This window comes from Trachemys scripta, chromosome 3, assembly GCF_013100865.1.
Source record: "Trachemys scripta elegans isolate TJP31775 chromosome 3, CAS_Tse_1.0, whole genome shotgun sequence".
Taxonomy (NCBI): Eukaryota; Metazoa; Chordata; order Testudines; family Emydidae; genus Trachemys; species Trachemys scripta.
Window position 1 is genome coordinate 143,020,806 of NC_048300.1, and position 18,162 is coordinate 143,038,967.

General features: G+C 45.7%; 1 protein-coding gene across 2 annotated transcripts in view; it reads right to left on the bottom strand.

The window, feature by feature from the left end:
- Positions 1 to 18,162, bottom strand: part of TTK (TTK protein kinase) — a 103,886-nt gene that overhangs the window by 11,486 nt on the left and 74,238 nt on the right. For both annotated transcript variants that reach the window (XM_034766149.1, XM_034766150.1), the window contains exons 17-19: positions 11,790 to 11,914; positions 11,306 to 11,386; positions 7,319 to 7,495 (exon numbers count right to left, since the gene is read on the bottom strand). In XM_034766149.1, coding sequence (XP_034622040.1) covers positions 7,319 to 7,495; positions 11,306 to 11,386; positions 11,790 to 11,914 — 383 coding nt within the window. The remainder of the gene's footprint in view (positions 1 to 7,318; positions 7,496 to 11,305; positions 11,387 to 11,789; positions 11,915 to 18,162) is intronic.

An 18,162-nucleotide genomic window follows, 5' to 3' on the forward strand; every position in this document is an offset into this window, starting at 1 on the left:
GTTTGAGCAAATAAATAAAATAAAATATTTATTTATTTATTTATGGGGAATGCAGATTCTGATCAACTAAACATTTCACAAATTTGTGTAGAAAAAAATTCTTTCAAAATTTTCTTCAATTTTATTAAAAAAAAATCAAATCAAAACAAAACAAAATCAAAACAACTAGAAATATTTCCCCTAACTTTATCAGAAATCCCAGCTACACACAAAAAAAAAAATCAATTCTTCAAAGATCTAGATTGAAGTCGTAACTTTCATGTCACCGGGTTAACAAACATATACCCCCCACACACATTATCAATGCTTAATCCTAAACTACATCAACTAATAATCATAATAGACTTTCATGGGCGACGATTACTTTGGCACTAGTGAACCGGGATACAGCTATCCTCTAGTTACGTTTTAAATGAAGACACAACTTACCTGACAGGTTACAGTTTACAGAAGAGGTACACTAACAATGGAGCCTTTGACTTGGCTCTGTTTGGACAGATCACATTGGAATACACCTTTTTTACTTTTAAATTCAGAATTGGAAGTTTTTAAAAACCCTATCTTCTGAATAGGAATTCTAATTATGCAGTCACATTAATTTGCATTAACATGAATGTAATAGCTACAGATTTAGTCACATTTGTGCAGAAATTAGATGCCAAGAAATTTCATTAACAGAGTTAAGGTTGCCCAGTAGGCTCCCAAAACGTGGAGAGTGGCTAAATTTAAACCTCTGAAAACCAGAATACACTGTGTACACTACCCCCACAATGTAACCTTAATTCTGTCCCCTGAAATTGGCAAAAGTCGCAGAGAATGGTTCAATAAAGCGGTGTACCATAACAGGTAGACATGAGAAAGTTCTAACAACATGCCACCATGTGTTGTGCTCCACAGCCTTGAATTCCAGCATTTATCTGGATGTGCTCCAACTGCCTTCACTGTGTTAGGTGTAGCTATATTGAATGGTGGAGAGATTAGTTGGAGCAGCTTGGCAGAGCTGTTATTACAATGTGATAAGAGGCACGTGTGTTTTTAAAGGTTCAAGTATGCCTCATTTTAATGCTGAGTTTTGTAGACTGTGTCCACAGAGGAGCACAATGGGGTTTTCTTGCCTTGGGGAATCCCAGCACTCAGGTGGCATATAGGACAGTAGCCTCCAAGGAGTGAGGGATAAGTGAAAACAATGTCTCAGAACGAATTCTCAGGGCAAGTGTGGAGGCATGGTAACATTTAGCGAGCCTGGGATGGTTTGGGTGTAGGCCAAGTATAGTTAGCTCCTGTTCACTATGCCTGACCTAACCATGAGCATTGCTTTTCCAAGGAGAAAGAGTTAGCCTTTGTCCTACAGTGCTCAGGTGCTCTGTTCCCAAAGTGTTCTGTAACATCTGTAAGGGTCGAGTGATAGTATTTGTTATTGGTATACTGGGGCATCATTCAGGAACAAAGTTAAGGTTGGGTTGGGTAACTAGTGTGTACTTTACTTATATTTCCTGGTTTTCAGATGTTTAAATTTAGACAGACACTCTCCATATTCTGGAAGGACACTAGGCACCACTGGACATCCTTAACTCCATGTTAATGAAATTTCTGGGCATTTAGTTTCCTTCACTGAAAAGGAAAAAAAAAAAAAAAAAAAATTCTCAGCTCCCCGATTTACCACAGCCTAGCTCTGCCCTTCCACTGCCTTTGGCTCGTAGGCAATGATTATCCCAGCCAAAGAATGACTGCATGTTAGTCCCTTCACAACTTCTGCATCACCTCCTCTCCCTTCTCTCTGCCTGTCCAGCACAGCCTGGCTCTCCCGGTCCAACCATCTTTCCCACAGAGAGGCAGGTGTCAGCATGGGACACACAGGTTGAGGATCTGGAGAGAGGCTACACGAACAAGCATGGAATCAGTGGGGCAGACATAAGAGGAAGCATGGTCCAGTGCATAGGACCTGGGACTCCTGGGTTCCATTCCCTGCTCTGCAATAGACTTCCTTAAGCAAGGAAGGATGTGACCTTAAGCAAGTCTAAGTCTCTGTACCTTAATTTCCCATCTGTGGAAATGGGGATAATAGTATGTAAGAACATAAGAACGGCCATACTTGGTCAGACCAAAGGTCCATCTAGCCCAGTACCCTGTCTTCCGACAGTGGCCAAAGCCAAGTGTCCCAGAGGAAATGAACAGTACAGATAATCATCAAGTGATCCATCCCGTCACCCATTCCCAGCTTCTGGCAAACAGAGGCTAGGGATACTATCCCTGCCCATCCTCGCCAATAGCCATTGATGGACCTATCCTCCATGAATTTATCTAATTTTTTTTTTTAACCCTGTTATAGTCTTGGCCTTGATAACATCCTCTGGCAAGGAGTTCCACAGGTTGACTGTGCATTGTGCGGGGGAAAAAAACGGTTACCTAACTTTCGTAACTGTTGTTCTTAGAGATGTGTTGCTCATGTCCATTCGTAGTAGGTGTGCGCGCGCCATGTGCACAGTCGTCAGAAGTTTTTTCCCCTACGATACCCATTGGGTCGGCTGTGGAGCCCCCTGGCGACCTGCCACTTCTTCAGTTCCTTTTTGCCGGGAAACTCTGACAGAGAGGAAGGCGGATGGGTCTTGGAATAGACTGAGCAACACACCTCAAAGAACAACAGTTACGAAATGTAGGTAACTTTTTTCTTCTTCACGTGCTCTCTCATGTCTATTTCAAATAGGTGACTCCCAAGCCTTGCTAGGAGGCAGGGTCAGAGTTCATGGAATTGCTGGCTGAAGCACTACTCTGCCAAATGCTGCATTGTCCCCGGCATGCTGATAATGGCATAATCAGAGGTGAACGTGTGGATAGAGGACCACATTGCCACCCTGCAGATCTCCTGGATTGGGACCTGGGCCAGGAATGCCGCTGAGGAGGCCTACGCTCTTGTAGAATGTGCCGTTAGTGCAGGGACAGGTATCTTTCCCAAATCATAACATGCCCAAATACAGGACGTGAACTGGCTTTGGGAGTGTAACCACCTTGTCCAGACTGTCACGCCCAGGCCTGGAGAGGTCTGAGCCTCAGCCTCGCATGCTGTACCACACATGTACAAGTTGCCATATGTCCGAAAAGTTTCAAGCAATTCCTCGCCTGGTGGTAGGGTATTGCTTGAAGCCCTGTATGAGGTCTTGCATTGTCTGAAAAAGAGACTCTGGCAGGAAGGCTCTGGCCTGACCAAAGACCAATAAACTCTATTCTCTGAATAGGGGAAAGAGTTGATTTGTGTACATTCAGAAGGAGACCGAGCCTGTCGAAGATGGATCTCATCAGGTTGACGTGTTGCTCCACTTGTGCCCTGGAGTGGCCCCTGACCAGCCAGTCATTGAGGAAGACCTGCACCTGCCTTCTTCTCAAGAAGGCGGCTCTGACTGCCATGCACTTGGTAAAAACTCAAGGGGCTGCTGACAGACCGAAGGGGAGGACCGTAAACTGGTAATAGTTGTGGTTCACTACGAACCTGTCTTTGGGCTGGAATTATCGATATGTGGAAGTACATGTTCTTGAGGTCGAAGGTGACATAGCAGTCTCCTGGATCCAGAGATGGAATGATAGCAGTCAGAGAGACCATGTGGAACCTCAACTTCTTCATGAATCTGTTGAGGCCTCGCAGGTCAAGAATGGGTCTGAGATCCTTTGGCTTTGGGGATTAGGAAATATCGGGAGTAGAATCCCTTGCCCCATAGCACCTGAGGAACTTACTCCACTGCTCCCACAGTGAGAGACACGTCTGATCCTCCTGCATGAGGAGTTGCTTGTGAGAAGGGTCCCTGAAGAGAGACAAGGAAGAGGTGGTGGGAGGGAGGGAAGGAGCAAAATTGGGGAGAATATCCCACTTCTACAGTGCGAAGGAGCCAGCGATCTGAAGTGGGACCATTCACGGTAGAAATGGGACAGACGATTCAGAAAACATGGTGAAGGATCTGTGAGTGGACTGGTGTGTTGCCCCTGGGTGCCCCTTCAAAAGTCTTGGTTAGAGCCTGATGGACTGCCTTGCCGAGCCCTGGCCTTTACTGGGTGGTGGATGGGGAGGCTTATGCTTGCCATTCTTGCCCCACTTCCTGGAAAAGTCTTGTCTAGGCTAGGGAGGATATAAGCGCTGAGAGGGCTGGGGCTTAAAGTACTTTTGCTGGGTGGTGGGGATATGCAGGCCCAATTATTTTAATGTTGCCCATGACTCCTTCAGCTTGTGGGGCTTGGAGTCTGTCTGCTCCAAGAACAATACCATGCCGTCAAAGGGCAAGTCCTGAATTGTTTGCTGGACCTCTGGTGGAAGGCCTGACACCTGGAGTCATGAACTCCTCTTCATGGCTATGGCAGAGGACATGGTTTGTGTGGCCGAATCTGCTGTGTCCAGTGAGGTCTGTGCCACTGCCTTGCCATCCTCTACTCTGGCAGCAAACTCCACCCCAGAGTCTGACGGGACCAATTCCTTAAATTTCATTATGGAGTTCAATTAATTGAAATTATATCTACTAAGAATTGCTTGCTGGTTAACAATCCAAAGCTGGAGCCCCCTGGTGGAGTACACTTTCTGGCCAAAGAGGTTCAGCTTCTTCGAGTCCTTGGATTTTGGGGTTGGGCCCTGCTGCCCCGTCTCTCTCTCTCTCTCTCTCTCTCGTTGACCACTGCAACAACAAGCAAACCTGGCTGCGGATGAGTAAATACGTATTTGTATCCCTGAGAGGGGACAAAATACTTCCTCTCCACCCACTCAGCTGTAGGGGAAATGGAGGCAGGAGTCTGCCACAAGGTTTTTGTAGTGGCTTGAATCGTTTTAATGAGAAACAATGCCACCTTGGATGGCCACTCAGAGGTTAATATGTCTACCATGGGGTCCTCAGACTCAACCACCTCCTCAGCCTGTAGCCCCATGTTATTGGCTACCGTGTGTAACAGTTCCTGGTGCGCTCTGTTATCAACGGGGGGCGGCCCAGAGGACAAAGACCCCGCCACTGCCTCATCTGGCGAGGATGACGACAAAGCCCTAGGCAGCACTGGGCTCTCTTATCCCTCCGGCTCCCTGGACGGGTGCTGTGCTGTTCAGCGCCGACTGCAGCCTCGGTGGTGGAGCTGGGACCTGGATGGGGCTCTGTGCTGTGGACAGAAGCCGTCTCGGTGCCCCGAGGTGTGGGACAATCCCAGGACATTATGGGGGCACATACCTCTGGAGTGCATGCACAGGGCTTGGTGGTATGCCCACAGGGTCCAGAATGGCCATTGCACAGGCCCCTGCCACGGCATCATCCCCGCCTCCTGCCTGTAGCAGTGCCGCTGCAATCGGTGCCAGCTGCGCCAGGAATAGTAAGACTCCACTGTGAGTCCAATGACAGGGACCCTGAGTGCAGACACCACAGTGGTGCCGACTGCGATGGTGCCGGAGAGCGGTGCCGCGGAGAAGGCAAATGGTGCCTCATCATCGCGAGCTTGCCTCTGGGCGCTGCTGGAGGTCTGTCTGGGCTGGCGGAGGGACTGCGGAGCCGTCATGGCAATCAAGTCCCTGGCCGCATCAACTATGTCCAGGGCGGAAGGGAGCTCCACTTGGCACACTCTAGCAGGAGAATCCACTGGCACCAGACTCGACTGACTCCTCTGTGAGCGCACTCCTGTCTTCTTGTGCCACTTATGCGGTACCGGTGAATGAGAGCAGTGCCATGTTGCTGCCACGGGCTTCAGCACCAGGGAGTGTCGGTGTCAGGGGTCTCTATGCCCAGAGTCCTTCCTCTGTGCCGTTTCTTGAACAGAGGCTGAAGCACTCTGCACGGAGCTGGCAGGGGATGGAGGGCTGCCTCCATAAGGAACCCTTTACAGATTTTGTAGCGATCTGTTTGATGCACCCTCCCCCAGACACTTCAGGCAAGAGTCGTGGGGGTCACCCGTTGGCATGGGCTTGTGGCAGGTCCCGCATGTCTTAAACTCTTGGGATTGAGGCATTCCCCGAGCTCCAAGAGGGGAGAAAACTGGGGTACCGCTAGGGGATAAACCTTTCGACAACTGTGCATGCAGCGCGCGCACACCTACTTGGAATCGACATGAGCAAGCACTTGAAGAACTGTGCATTGTGTGGAGAAAAAAAAAGTACTTCCCTACCTCACAGGGGCATCGTGAGGATAAATACATTAAAGATTGTGAGGCACTCAGATTGTGAGGCACTACAGTGACATGGGCCAAATAAGTACCTACCATTGATTGATAAATGTGGGAGTTTTGGAGGGGCATAACAAACCCCTGTAACATTCCCCCCACTGAATAGCTCTGATCCCTTCCTTTCCTCCCCACTCTTTCAACGACTTTACACATCCATTTGCAACCTAGGAAACAGAGGAATGAAGTAGCCCATTTATTTCAATCGGATGTTCTCACCTGAATGAAAACACCCCATGGAGATGAATACAGTCTGAAACAATGGCTCTGAGATGTGATAACTGCTCCTCTCTTCTCTGTGGGTATTCTCACTCACATCCCCACTAGCACTACTACGCTGTATCCTCATGAAACACAGCAAGGTTCAAGACAATACAAGTAAGCATGTGGATTTTAGAGCCTTTAGAAAAGCTGACCATTAAACAGAAAGTGCTGCCAACCCTAACTTTTGGAGAACTGGTGTTATGCTATAATATATATTTTGAAGATCAACTACAACATACCTATTATTAAAAAGGGATCATGTAATACAACTGGTTGTGATCCAGTTTTACTTTATGCAACATAAATAGTTAGTATTTCCATTAAGTTTCTCAGTTCATGCTCCACAAATGTGCCCCATCAACCCATCAAAGGGTAAACTGCCTTCGCCAGATCAAGAGCAGTATCTGGATTCTGAATCTATATTCCCTGCTAGATAGCACTGTCAGCAACTCAACTGGACTCAGTTTTGGTTTTTTAGAGACATGAAAAATTTGGCTCAGTTCCAATTTGTGGGGAGTACGGGAAAGAACATTTTTTTGGGGCAGGGCATATGTTGCACTTGTATTATGACTCAGCCAAATCAACCAGGTCATACAGCCTAATCTATATAGTTACTTATCACATTTGCAAATTGAGCTGAAAAATCATGCTCAAGCTAGAGGAAGCCATATAGTTAGCCTTGGCACTAATTAAACTTCATTTTGGTGGTCATATCCATGATTACATGCACAATTAGAATTATGCCCATCTGGGAACCAAATTAGAAAATGTTTCAGAAGAAGTCAAGTCATATCTACTCAGATTACAACAGTCTAGTAAAGGAACAACCATCATTTGAATCTGAATTCAACTTTTTTAAAAAACTAAAAATATTAAAGAAAGTTACCTTTAACACATCCTGGAGATCTTTTTCTGCAATATCAGGGAACTCTATTTCATAACTAGGATCAATTATAGCATGAAGTTTGGTGATCTGATTTGTTATGTGCTGAAACGGAGTCCTTCCATAAGTCATACAATATAAAATGCATCCCAATGACCAAACATCACTTTTGGGACTTATCTAAAAACAAACAAAGTAATTATCTGAATAATAATAATAATAATTACTTTAGTTTAAGAGAGAATGATCTCTTTTCTCATAGTTACCAAACATCATTTACTTTGTGTAATATAATTTTACTTGAGCAAGAAGATACAATGGGGGGTGTTACATAGTCTGATGATTCGCCTTAGTGATTATGCACAAAAGCCAAAGGCTGAGTGCCATTAACTGCCAACATATGTCATTATTAGACCATAAACACAGATCTTGGGAGTGTCTTGTTACAATATTAACTTCTAAATAAATACATTCTAAAGAATTATTTTTTGAGGACTAGATTGTCTTTCCCAAGTGTAACCCAACTTAAAAAGCTAAAGAGTTAGTGATAAAATTAAAACAAAATATTTGATTTTAAAGTTGAACTTGATATTGCTTTTGACAGTTTCTTAAAACAGTTATTTTCTCTTAGCATCTCTTCACAAAGATGGTGGTGAAGAAAAGAAAGCAAACAACCAACTGCATTATCAGGGATATGATAATGTAGGGGCTTGGGTTTTTTTGTTTGTTTGGGGTTTTGTTTTTGATGGTACATGATCCCAGAACTGCCTCCATATCAATAAGTCATTGGGGAGTGGGAGGAGGAGACACAGTTTAGCCTCAATTGAGATATATTACCCTGACAATAATACAGAAGTTCTTTTCGTCAGCGTTTTCCACACTAACCCCATCACCCGTGTATGATCAAATTATAAATGGGAAGAGACTACTGATTCCAAAGCCAGAGGATCTGATAACCACCAACATGGATCTCTTAGAAGGAAAAGTAAGTTAGTGGCTGTTTAATAAAAGTTGCATCCCAGTGAGTAGGGCTGTCTTTATTTTTAAAATGAAGACATTTCACTAGGCATCTGTGTTTTCTACAGAACTTACTTTTTGTCTACAGATGTCATAGGAGGACACTGGCATAACCACCACGCCATATTACTTACCCGACATGCATTGGGGTTTGATCAAAAATTAAAAATATTAGATTCCTAAGCCAGGACCCTTCATGCGGGATCTTATGAATGAAGCCTTTGATTAACACATGGGGTGAAAGCTTCACCCTCTGTCAGGCAAAGTAAGAGGGCCAGAGCAGCACAAAAACATCCTTAAAGAACAGTATTTGGTCGGGGGCGGAATCCCTCGGTCCTGGCACTGCAGAACACAGCCTGTAAGCCTGTCTTTGAGGACCCCTCGCAAGCCCTGGTATAAGAGGCAAATGGGAGGGAGGGAACGAGGGAGGGACATGTCAGGCCAGGGACCACAGCCTGTAGCACTCTGGCCTGTAGGGCAGCCCTGGAAGGCTGTCATACTTTAGACAGGCTACCAGGACAGTTTAACTTGTGCTAGGGGACTGCTCCATTGCCTGGAGCAGCCCAGGACTGGGAAGGTGCAAAGATGGCTTAAACCCATCTTTATCTGCTTTTCCCATTGGGCTGAGAGTTCTTTGCTACATCTCTCAGAAGTGCAGCACAGAATCTCACCCAGTAAGTTTAATGCTAACCCAGATGTGGTGGGCAATGTACTTTGGTATATGGCTCAGAAGGTCATGCAAGGTGCTCACTTCAGCAACCTCTTTGTGCAAAGATCTTACAGACCATTACTGAGCTAAGTTAGAGTATCAGGGGGTAGCCGTGTTAGTCTGTATCTACAAAAACAACAAAGAGTCTGGTGGCACCTTAAAGACTAACAGATTTATTTGGGCATAAGCTTTCGTGAGTAAAAACCTCACTTCTTCGGATGCATCCGAAGAAGTGAGGTTTTTACTCACGAAAGCTTATGCCCAAATAAATCTGTTAGTCTTTAAGGTGCCACCAGACTCTTTGTTGTTTAAGTTAGAGTAGCTATTTTTAAAATGCTAACAAGAACGGTAGATGAAATAATCCCACATCTTCATTTCACCATTCTGCCAAAATTGTTAAGATCAGAGGTGAAACCTTAGCACAACCTTATACCCATATTATAATATCAACATACCAAAATATCATATTGTGGATAATGAGAGAAAGTGAATCCTCCTGTAGATCTGAAACATCCTAACTTAATACTATTTGAAAGGGTTATTTAAATCTGTGCACTAAATATTACTATAGCTATAATTGAGCAGCCTCAAATCAAACACAACCAAATCAAATTTACCCTAAGCTTGAGATTAAGATTTAAAAGTTTCAACCTGAAAAGATACAATTTTGCCAAAATTATAATTTTTTGGAAGTAAAGTGTGTATAAAACATTAACTCCACTAGAAGCAGTATGCTGATGACATTCAGCTATATATCTCATTCTCCACTGATGCCACCACTACTAACTTGTCAGAATGCCTACAAGAAATTAGCTCTAGGATAAAGAGCAGCTGGCTCAAACCGAACGGAGGTAAGACCAAAGTGATGCTTGTTGAAGAGAGAACACTTCGAAGAAATGGCCCAGTTTATTGTCCCCACCTTCCATCAGAGGCATACAGCCCCCATTCATCACAGCTGTGCAAAGACTTGGCATTGTGTCTGATTTCTCACTACACTTGAATAACCAAGTAATAGTTTCCAAAAACACCTTTCACCTCTAACTTGCTAGGAAACTTCACCCCTTCCTCGCAGATGATGAGATGGCCATTATAATACATGCATCTGTCACCTCCAAAATGGATTACTGCAACTCATTGCATCTGAAGATGACCCACAGGTCCAGATGGCACAGAATGAGGTTGCCTAATTTCTCCATGGCTCTGAACACATCCGATCTATGCTAACGTCCCTCCAAGGGCTCCCAGTCAGCTCCAGATGCTGATTTGAGGCTTGGGTCCTAATTTTCAAAGTAATTAGTGGATCAAGCCCTAGCTACATGAAAGACTAAATTTTGATTTATGAACCACTGTAATAACTATGATCCTTTAAAACAACAGAGATCACAAAGCATGTGAGAGCTGGGGACAAACCATTCTTGGTCAAGTGGATCCAGCTAGCGAACAAATTGCTGGAGGACCATCTTTAGGGAACATTGCAAAACCTCCCTCCGAGAAAGCCTTTCACCATAAGTGACTCTCACAACATGAAAACAAAAAAGCCTACCTCAAGCAGGGTTTTGATTCCCAAAAGAGAGAAGTGCTAGAGACTCCATGATGTCCACAAGGGGCTTTGAGCCCCTTTCATGTAAAATCAGTATCAACAGCAGATAGGCAGACAGTGATAGGCAGTAGTATAAAGGCATAAGATAAAAGTTTGCAAAAAGATTTTCTTACTGTCAGGGCCTGAAGAAGTTTACTTCATCCTTACTGACCAGAGCGCATAAAATTACTAGCCAGACTGAAAGTTATACCTGGCTATGTCTCCCATGAAGCCCCATTTCAATTTTTAAAGGAATGCACAATTTCTCATGCACAGTATTTAACTAGAACATTGACAGCCAGCTTCCTTTTAAAAAAGGATTAACATAGCTTATTCTACAAGAGTCTCCTACTATCCTATCTTCCTTTCCTTCTAGCTTCAATCTACTTTTTCCTGTCTTTCCTTTTGATCAGAGATCATAATTTCTCAATTCCCCATCTCTTTCTTTATTTAGCACTTCAATCATACCCACCCATCTGTTGCCACTCGAGACTGCCCTACTCCCCTTCACCTCCAAGTTAAAAGCAAGCATGTACCTGGCTGTGAGTCTATCCAGTTGCCTTGATGAAATAGCTTTTGTTTCCTCAAAATGTCTGGAATATTTCCCCCTTTATCATTTTTTATATATTATAAAAAGAGAGAGAGAGAGAGAGAGAGAGAGAGAGAGAGAGAGAGAATATGTTACCTTTGATCTTGATTTCCCATTTTCTCCATAGGAAGACATATCTTTGATTGCCTCTGGTGGCATGTAATTAATTGTGCCAACCTAGTAATAAAAAACATATATATTTTTAAATTAACCAAGTGTTTAATGGAATCTAATTAACTTGAAAAATTTCTTTTGACAGTTTGCAGTCTAATAAAAGCCTTGAAAAGCAACATTCCAGACTGAGAATCTGGGTGAGTATTTCTGCCATGCTCTGGCTTTCAGTTGTCTAAACTTTAAAGTTAACAATATGCATGCAATAAGCACAGAAATTCACTCTAAATAATAATGAGTAGCTTAAGTTTTATTAGCGCATATCTTATCTACAGATACATAAAAAGTACTGTGTAGCACAAAATTCTAATGTTTGTTGTTTTCTTTAGGTTGGTAGATCACTTAACGTAGCAGACACAGAAATTACATTTTATAAAACACAGTACTCCATCTACTAAAAATATTTCACCTGTGAATCTTTAACAATGCTTGTCACATCTGGCTGCATTTGGTTCGCAATGCCAAAATCAATTAGTTTTAGCATTCCATCAACTATCAGAAAGTTTGCTGGTTTCAGATCACTGTGCACAATGCCTGCAAGGTAAGAAAACTCCAAGATTAATCCAACTAAGACATGAATTTTAAACTACACCTCTACCCCAATAAAATGCTGTCCTTGGGAGCCAAAAAATCTTACCGTGTTGTAGGTGAAATCGCGTTATATCGAACTTGCTTTGATCCAATGGAGTGCGCAGCCCCGTGACCCCGGAGCGCTGCTTTACCATGTTATATCCAAATTCGTGTTATATTGGGTCGCGTTATATCGGGGTAGAGGTGTACCAAATATGTATGATTTTTTGGCCCTCCCCCCAAATGTATCAATTAAACTTTTGAGCAGGAACCAATGTATTCTTTGGATAAAAATTTACCCCTTGCTGCTGAATTGTGCTGTAGAATCTCAGATTTAATTTAAAAAAATAAAATTAGATGTTTTCAGTCCTTAACAATTGCAGTAAAAATCATGAAAATGTGAACTACCTGAGTCTGCAGATAGTCAAACAATATCTCCAAGAGGTATGATTTGCATATTACTCTCAATCAAGGCCTCATCGGCATCATGATTTCAAGGTCACAGAATTGGGCGTTTTCCAAAATGCTGCAGAATTCAGTACTTTTGCTGCAGCCAAGTGACTGACATTTTGTTTAACATTTCTTTGCCTTGGTGGGACCTGCTTGCAGCTGCCCCTTTAACTCCAATTTTACTATAAGGAGAATCTGAGACAACTGGGGTGCATACACCCTGAACTGTTCCATGGAGATAGAACTAGAGTCCAGTTTACAGCCAGAAAGTGGTAAATCTAGAAATCCTAAGTGTAGTCTGATGAGCTGGGCTGCCTCAAAAATAGAAAAACAGAAAAGGTCCAGGATACCAGAAACAAGCCAGGGACAAGCTCTCCCCTTTCTTGGTACACATGGGGGAGGGAGAAAGAGAGATTTGCTGTGTGCTGGACATCATCATCCAAGGCCCATGGAGACAGGCCACCTGGACAAAAACAACAAAACACAAAACAAACCAAAACCCAAAATCTTTGTTGAATAGGTCTGTCATAACTATAAAGGAAAGGGTAACAGCTCTCCTGTGTACAGTACTATAAAATTCCTCCTGGCCAGAGACTCCAAAATCCTTTTACCTGTAAAGGGTTAAGAAGCTCGGGTAACCTGGCTGACACCTGACCCAAAGAACCAATAAGGGGACAAGATACTTTCAAATCTTGGGGGGGTGGGGAGAAGGCTTTTGTTTGTGCTCTTTGTTTGGGAAGTTGTTCGCTCTTGGGACTAAGAGGGACCAGACATCAATCCAGGCTCTCCACATCTTTCTGAACAAGTCTCTCATATTTCAAACTTGTAAGTAAACAGCCAGGCAAGGCATGTTAGTTTATCTTTGTTTTCTCAACTTGTAAATGTACCTTTTACTAGGGCGTTTACCTCTGTTTGCTGTAACTTTGAACCTAAGGCTAGAGGGGGGTCCTCTGGGCTCTTTAAGTTTGATTACCCTGTAAAGTTATTTTCCATCCTGATTTTACAGAGATGATTTTTACCTTTTCTTTAATTAAAAGCCTTCTTTTTAAGAACCTGATTGATTTTCCTTGTTTTTAGATCCAAGGGGGTTGGATCTGTATTCACCAGGGAATTGGTGAAGAGTCTCTCAAGGCTACCCAGGGAAGGGAATTAGCATCGAGAGTGGTGGCAGCGGACCAGATCTAAGCTGGCAGTTACGCTTAGAAGTTTCATTCAGGCCCCCACATTTGTACCCTAAAGTTCAAAGTGGGGAAGCAGCCTTGACAAGGTCATCAACTAGTTTTATGTTCTAGGAGTCGGTTATGTGTTTTGTAGGGAGGGGGCGAGAAAATGGGAATGAAGGATATTTAATGGAGGTAGATTCAAATTACATTGATATGGAATTTAGGCATTTTTATTTAGTTCCATTATGCCACTGAATAAGAACACAGAATTCTCCATATTGTATCAAGCTCATAGTTCATCTTGTCCTATATACCATCTGTGATGGGATGTATCAGTCCCACACTGGTACAGTAGGGCTTAACCCTTCTCTCTTAGCTGAGGCCACACTCACACACCCCGCCCCTCTGCTGGGCATGCTCCAGCTGGAAGCAGGCTATAAAAAAGCCAGTAGAGCTGCTCAGTCTGGGCTGATCGCCGACGGGGAAGGAGGTATGTCGCCAGGCCTATTGACGATGAGATACAGATGCCAGGGCCGGGCACCTGGGGAGGGAGAAAACACTGCAGCGGGTTTCCCCAAAGATTTTTTTGGCCTGGTATACACCAAGAAGTGTGAGACTACTGCACCTCTTGCCCAAGTGTCAGAAGGCCAGCCAGAAGGGAGTACCGAGGGCCCCCCTTATGCCTTTGCCCGGGGTCAGGATCCCCTTTGAGCGTATTGGCCTAGAGTTGGTGGGGCCGCTGGAGAAGAGCAATACGGGCCACAAGTATATCCTCGTCGTGGTCGACTACGTAAGGCGGTACCCGGAGGCTGTCCCTCCTTGGTCTACCATCCCCAAACGGATGGGTTAGTGGAGCGATTTAATAGGACCCTGAAGTCGATGCTGAGAAAGTTCGCGGAGGACAAGCACTGGGACAAGTTGTTCCCCACGCTCCTCTTTGCCGTGCAAGAGGTTCCACAGGCCTCCACCAGGTTTTCCCCATTTGAACTCCTCTATGGGAGGCAGCCCAGGGGAATCCTAGAGTTCCTGAGAGAGATATGGGAAGAACAGGAAAGCCGAGTTAGGGGGTCTGTCCAGTACATACTACGGTTCCAGGAACGGCTCCAAGAGCTGGGTACCTTGGCACAGGAGAACATGTTACAGGCCCAACACAGTCAAGAGAACCAGTACAATAGGGGAATGAAGATGAGGGTCTTTGAGCCCGGAGACTGGGTCCTGTTGTTATTACCCTCCTTGGAGTCTAAGCTGCTGACCAAGTAGCAGGGCCCCTTTGAGGTGACCAGATGGGTAGGGCCCGTCAACTATGAAATGCGGATGCCAAGGCGTCGGAGAGATGCACAGGTCTACCACATGAACCTCCTCAAGGCCTGGAAGGAATGTGAGGGCCGGATTATTGCCCCGTACCCACCAGAGCCTGAGCTGGGGCCACTGGCCGACAAACCCACGGAGCCAGGACCAGTGGCAATTGGCCAGGAGCTCGATACCCATCAGCAGGAACAGGTACGGCAGTTAGTATCTACCTTCCCCACCGTCTTGTCGGCCCGGCCAGGGAAAAAAAACATGTGATCAGCCATCACACTGCTACGACCCCTGGACAGAAGGTAAGAGATAACCACTGCCCGCTCCCCAAGAAGATGTGGGGGGGTTGTGCAGAAGGAACTAGAGATGATTCTAGCCCTGGAAGTGATTGAGGAGTCCAGGAGTGACTGGTGGAGCCCCATAGTACTGGTCCCCAAGCCTGATGAAGCCATCAGGTTCTGCATTGACTTCAGAAAGGTGAATGCCATCTCCCGGTTCGACGCATGCCCCACGCCCCGATTGGACAAACTGCTCAAGCGGCTAGGCGACGCGGAATTTATCTCCATCTTAGACCTAACCAAGGGATATTGGCAGATCCCCTTGACATCAGCTTCCCGGGAGAAGATGGCCTTTCCTAAACCCTTTGGCCTCTACCAATTTACCATGATGCCTTTTGCTTTGCATGGGGCCGCAGCCACCTTCCAGGGGCTCATGAACCAAATACTGAGTCCCCATAATTCATACACTACTGCGTACATCAACCATATTGTCATCTATAGCACTGGCTGGGAGGAACATCTCCAACACCTCGACAGCGTGCTGCAAGTCCTGGGAGATGTGGGCCTCACCACGAACCCGGACAAGTGTCACGTGGGCCAGCGAGAGGTGACTTACCTGGGCTACACCGTGGGTAGGGAAAAACTACGCCCCTTACTGGACAAGGTGCAGGCCTTATGGGGCTACCCTACCCTCACGACAAAGAGGCAAGTATGGCAATTCATAGTTTTGGCAGGGTATTACTGCCAGTTTGTGCCCAACTTTGCCATGCTTGCCACCCCACTGATGGACTTGACAAAGAGTTCCCAGCCACGGAAAGTCCAGTGGTCAAAAGACTTTGAGGCCGCCTTCCAGTCCCTACAAGAGTGGCTGACAAGAGCCGCTACTGGACCAGCCTGACTTCACTAAACCCTTCACCCTCCAGACGGACACTTCAGAAGTAGGGCTGAGAGCAGTGCTGTCGCAAGAGTTGGAGGGGGAGGAACACCCCATCCTGTACCCCCAGGAGATCCGCTACTCAACAACAGAACGGGAGGCCCTGGCCGTTACGTGGGCAGTCGATGCCTTAAGGTATTACCTCTTGGGGAACCCCTTTTCTCTGGTAACTGACCACGCACCCCTCCGATGGATTAATAGTATGACGGAAACGAACGCATGAATCGTGCGCTGGTACCTATCACTCCAGCCCTACTCCTTCCATGTGCTGCACTGGCCAGGGAAGGCCCATGAGAACGCAGACTTCTTCTCCCGGGTGGGAGGAGGAGAAGGGGAAGAGGCACCGTCCGCGGACACCATCTTAAGGGGGAGAGTGCATCAGCCCCACACTGCTACAGCAGGGGTTAACCCTTCTCTCTTAGCTGAGGAGGCCACACATGTTCCAGCTGGAAGCAGGATATAAAAGCTAGCAGAGCAGCTCAGTCTGGGCTAACCGCCAGTGGGGTAGGAGTTCCTGAGGAAGGACCGCCTGCACTCCAAGACGCAGAGGCCAGCCAGTCAGAGACAGACCCCGACACACCGGCACGGGACGTTGCGGAGAGGGGAGAGACAAGAGAATCCCAGAGACGGAGGACTCCAGAGACTCGGATAGGAAGTGACCCAGGAAGGCTTTGCAGGGAAATGGTGACAGACCAAGACTCGGCGTGTTTCAGTCGGACCCCTGCTGAGCTAGTGGCGGGCAAACCCATCACCAACAGGGCCCTAGGTTGGGACCCGGTGGAGAGGGCGGGCCTGGTCCCTCTATCCTGGCCACTACCCACCCCAGGGTGATGGCCCAGCTCACTAGTAGTACTGACTCTGGCCATTGGGCCGCACTGCCCTGACAACAGGGGCTATAGTATTGACCCTGGCCATTGGGCCACGCTGCCTTGACAGTGCCTCTGGCTGCACTGCCCTGACAGCAACAGCTGTGGTATTGATTTTGGCCAATAGGCCGCATTGCCCTGCTATCAAGGGTCGCATTAAGGACTGAGGTCCCTGAGACCCGGGGCACCCCTTCAAACTTGATCACAGGACTGTGACACACCCCTCCCCTGCCCCCATGGGGTGACAGGGTGTATCAGCCCCGCGACACCATCTCACACAGTAGTCAGCATCAGATTTCTTAGAAGGTGCAGAAATACTGACATGGGATAATCCACCTCTCCCAGCTTAAACCTTAATAATTAGAGATTGGTTTAAACCCTGAAGCATGAGACTTCCCGTTCAATGCTCTTCTTTTAACTCTAGATATTCTTGTTATTCATGTAGTTATCCAATTTCCCTTTGAATCTTCCCAAGTTCTTGGTCTCAATGACATCCTGTAGCATCCAGTTTATTTACATGTGAGTGAAATAAGCATTTTACTTCATTAGTTTTGAATTTGCCATCTTCCATTTTCTTTGAATGTTCCCTTATTTTGTAGTATGAAAAATGACAGATACTCCTGATCTATCTTATTCACCTAATTTACAATATAAATAATTCCTATCTTGTCCTTTCAGTCTGGTGCACACAGACGGGGGCATATCGGGCATATGGGTCAGCAAGGAAAGCAGCATAGAGACGGTAGTGAGAAAAGGAAACTGAAGCAATGTTAGTTATCAGATTTAAGGAGACAGGGTGAGAATGTGAGAGGAAAACAAAGAACAGAAGAAAGGGTAGAGTTAAATAAAGCCTTAAAAGGAGAGGACAAGCAGCTTGAATCTGATATAAAATATCAGCAAGAGATACAGGGAGGAATGATGTGATCCAGTCGGTGGGTGAGAATTTTTTTTTTCCTCTTGCAAGGGAATGAAAGGGCGTTACATCAGATATAAGGGAATATGTCACAGCAGTCAAATTGAGAGTTAACTAAAAGGCATGAACACCACATAAACAAAGAAAAAAGACTAAGGCCTTGGCTACACTTACCCGGTAGTTCGACGGCTGGAAATCGAACTTCTGGGTTCGACTTATCGCGTCTAGTCTGGACGTGATAAGTCGAACCCGGAAGTGCTCGCCGTCGACTGCGGTACTCCAGCTCGCCGAGAGGAGTACCGCGGAGTC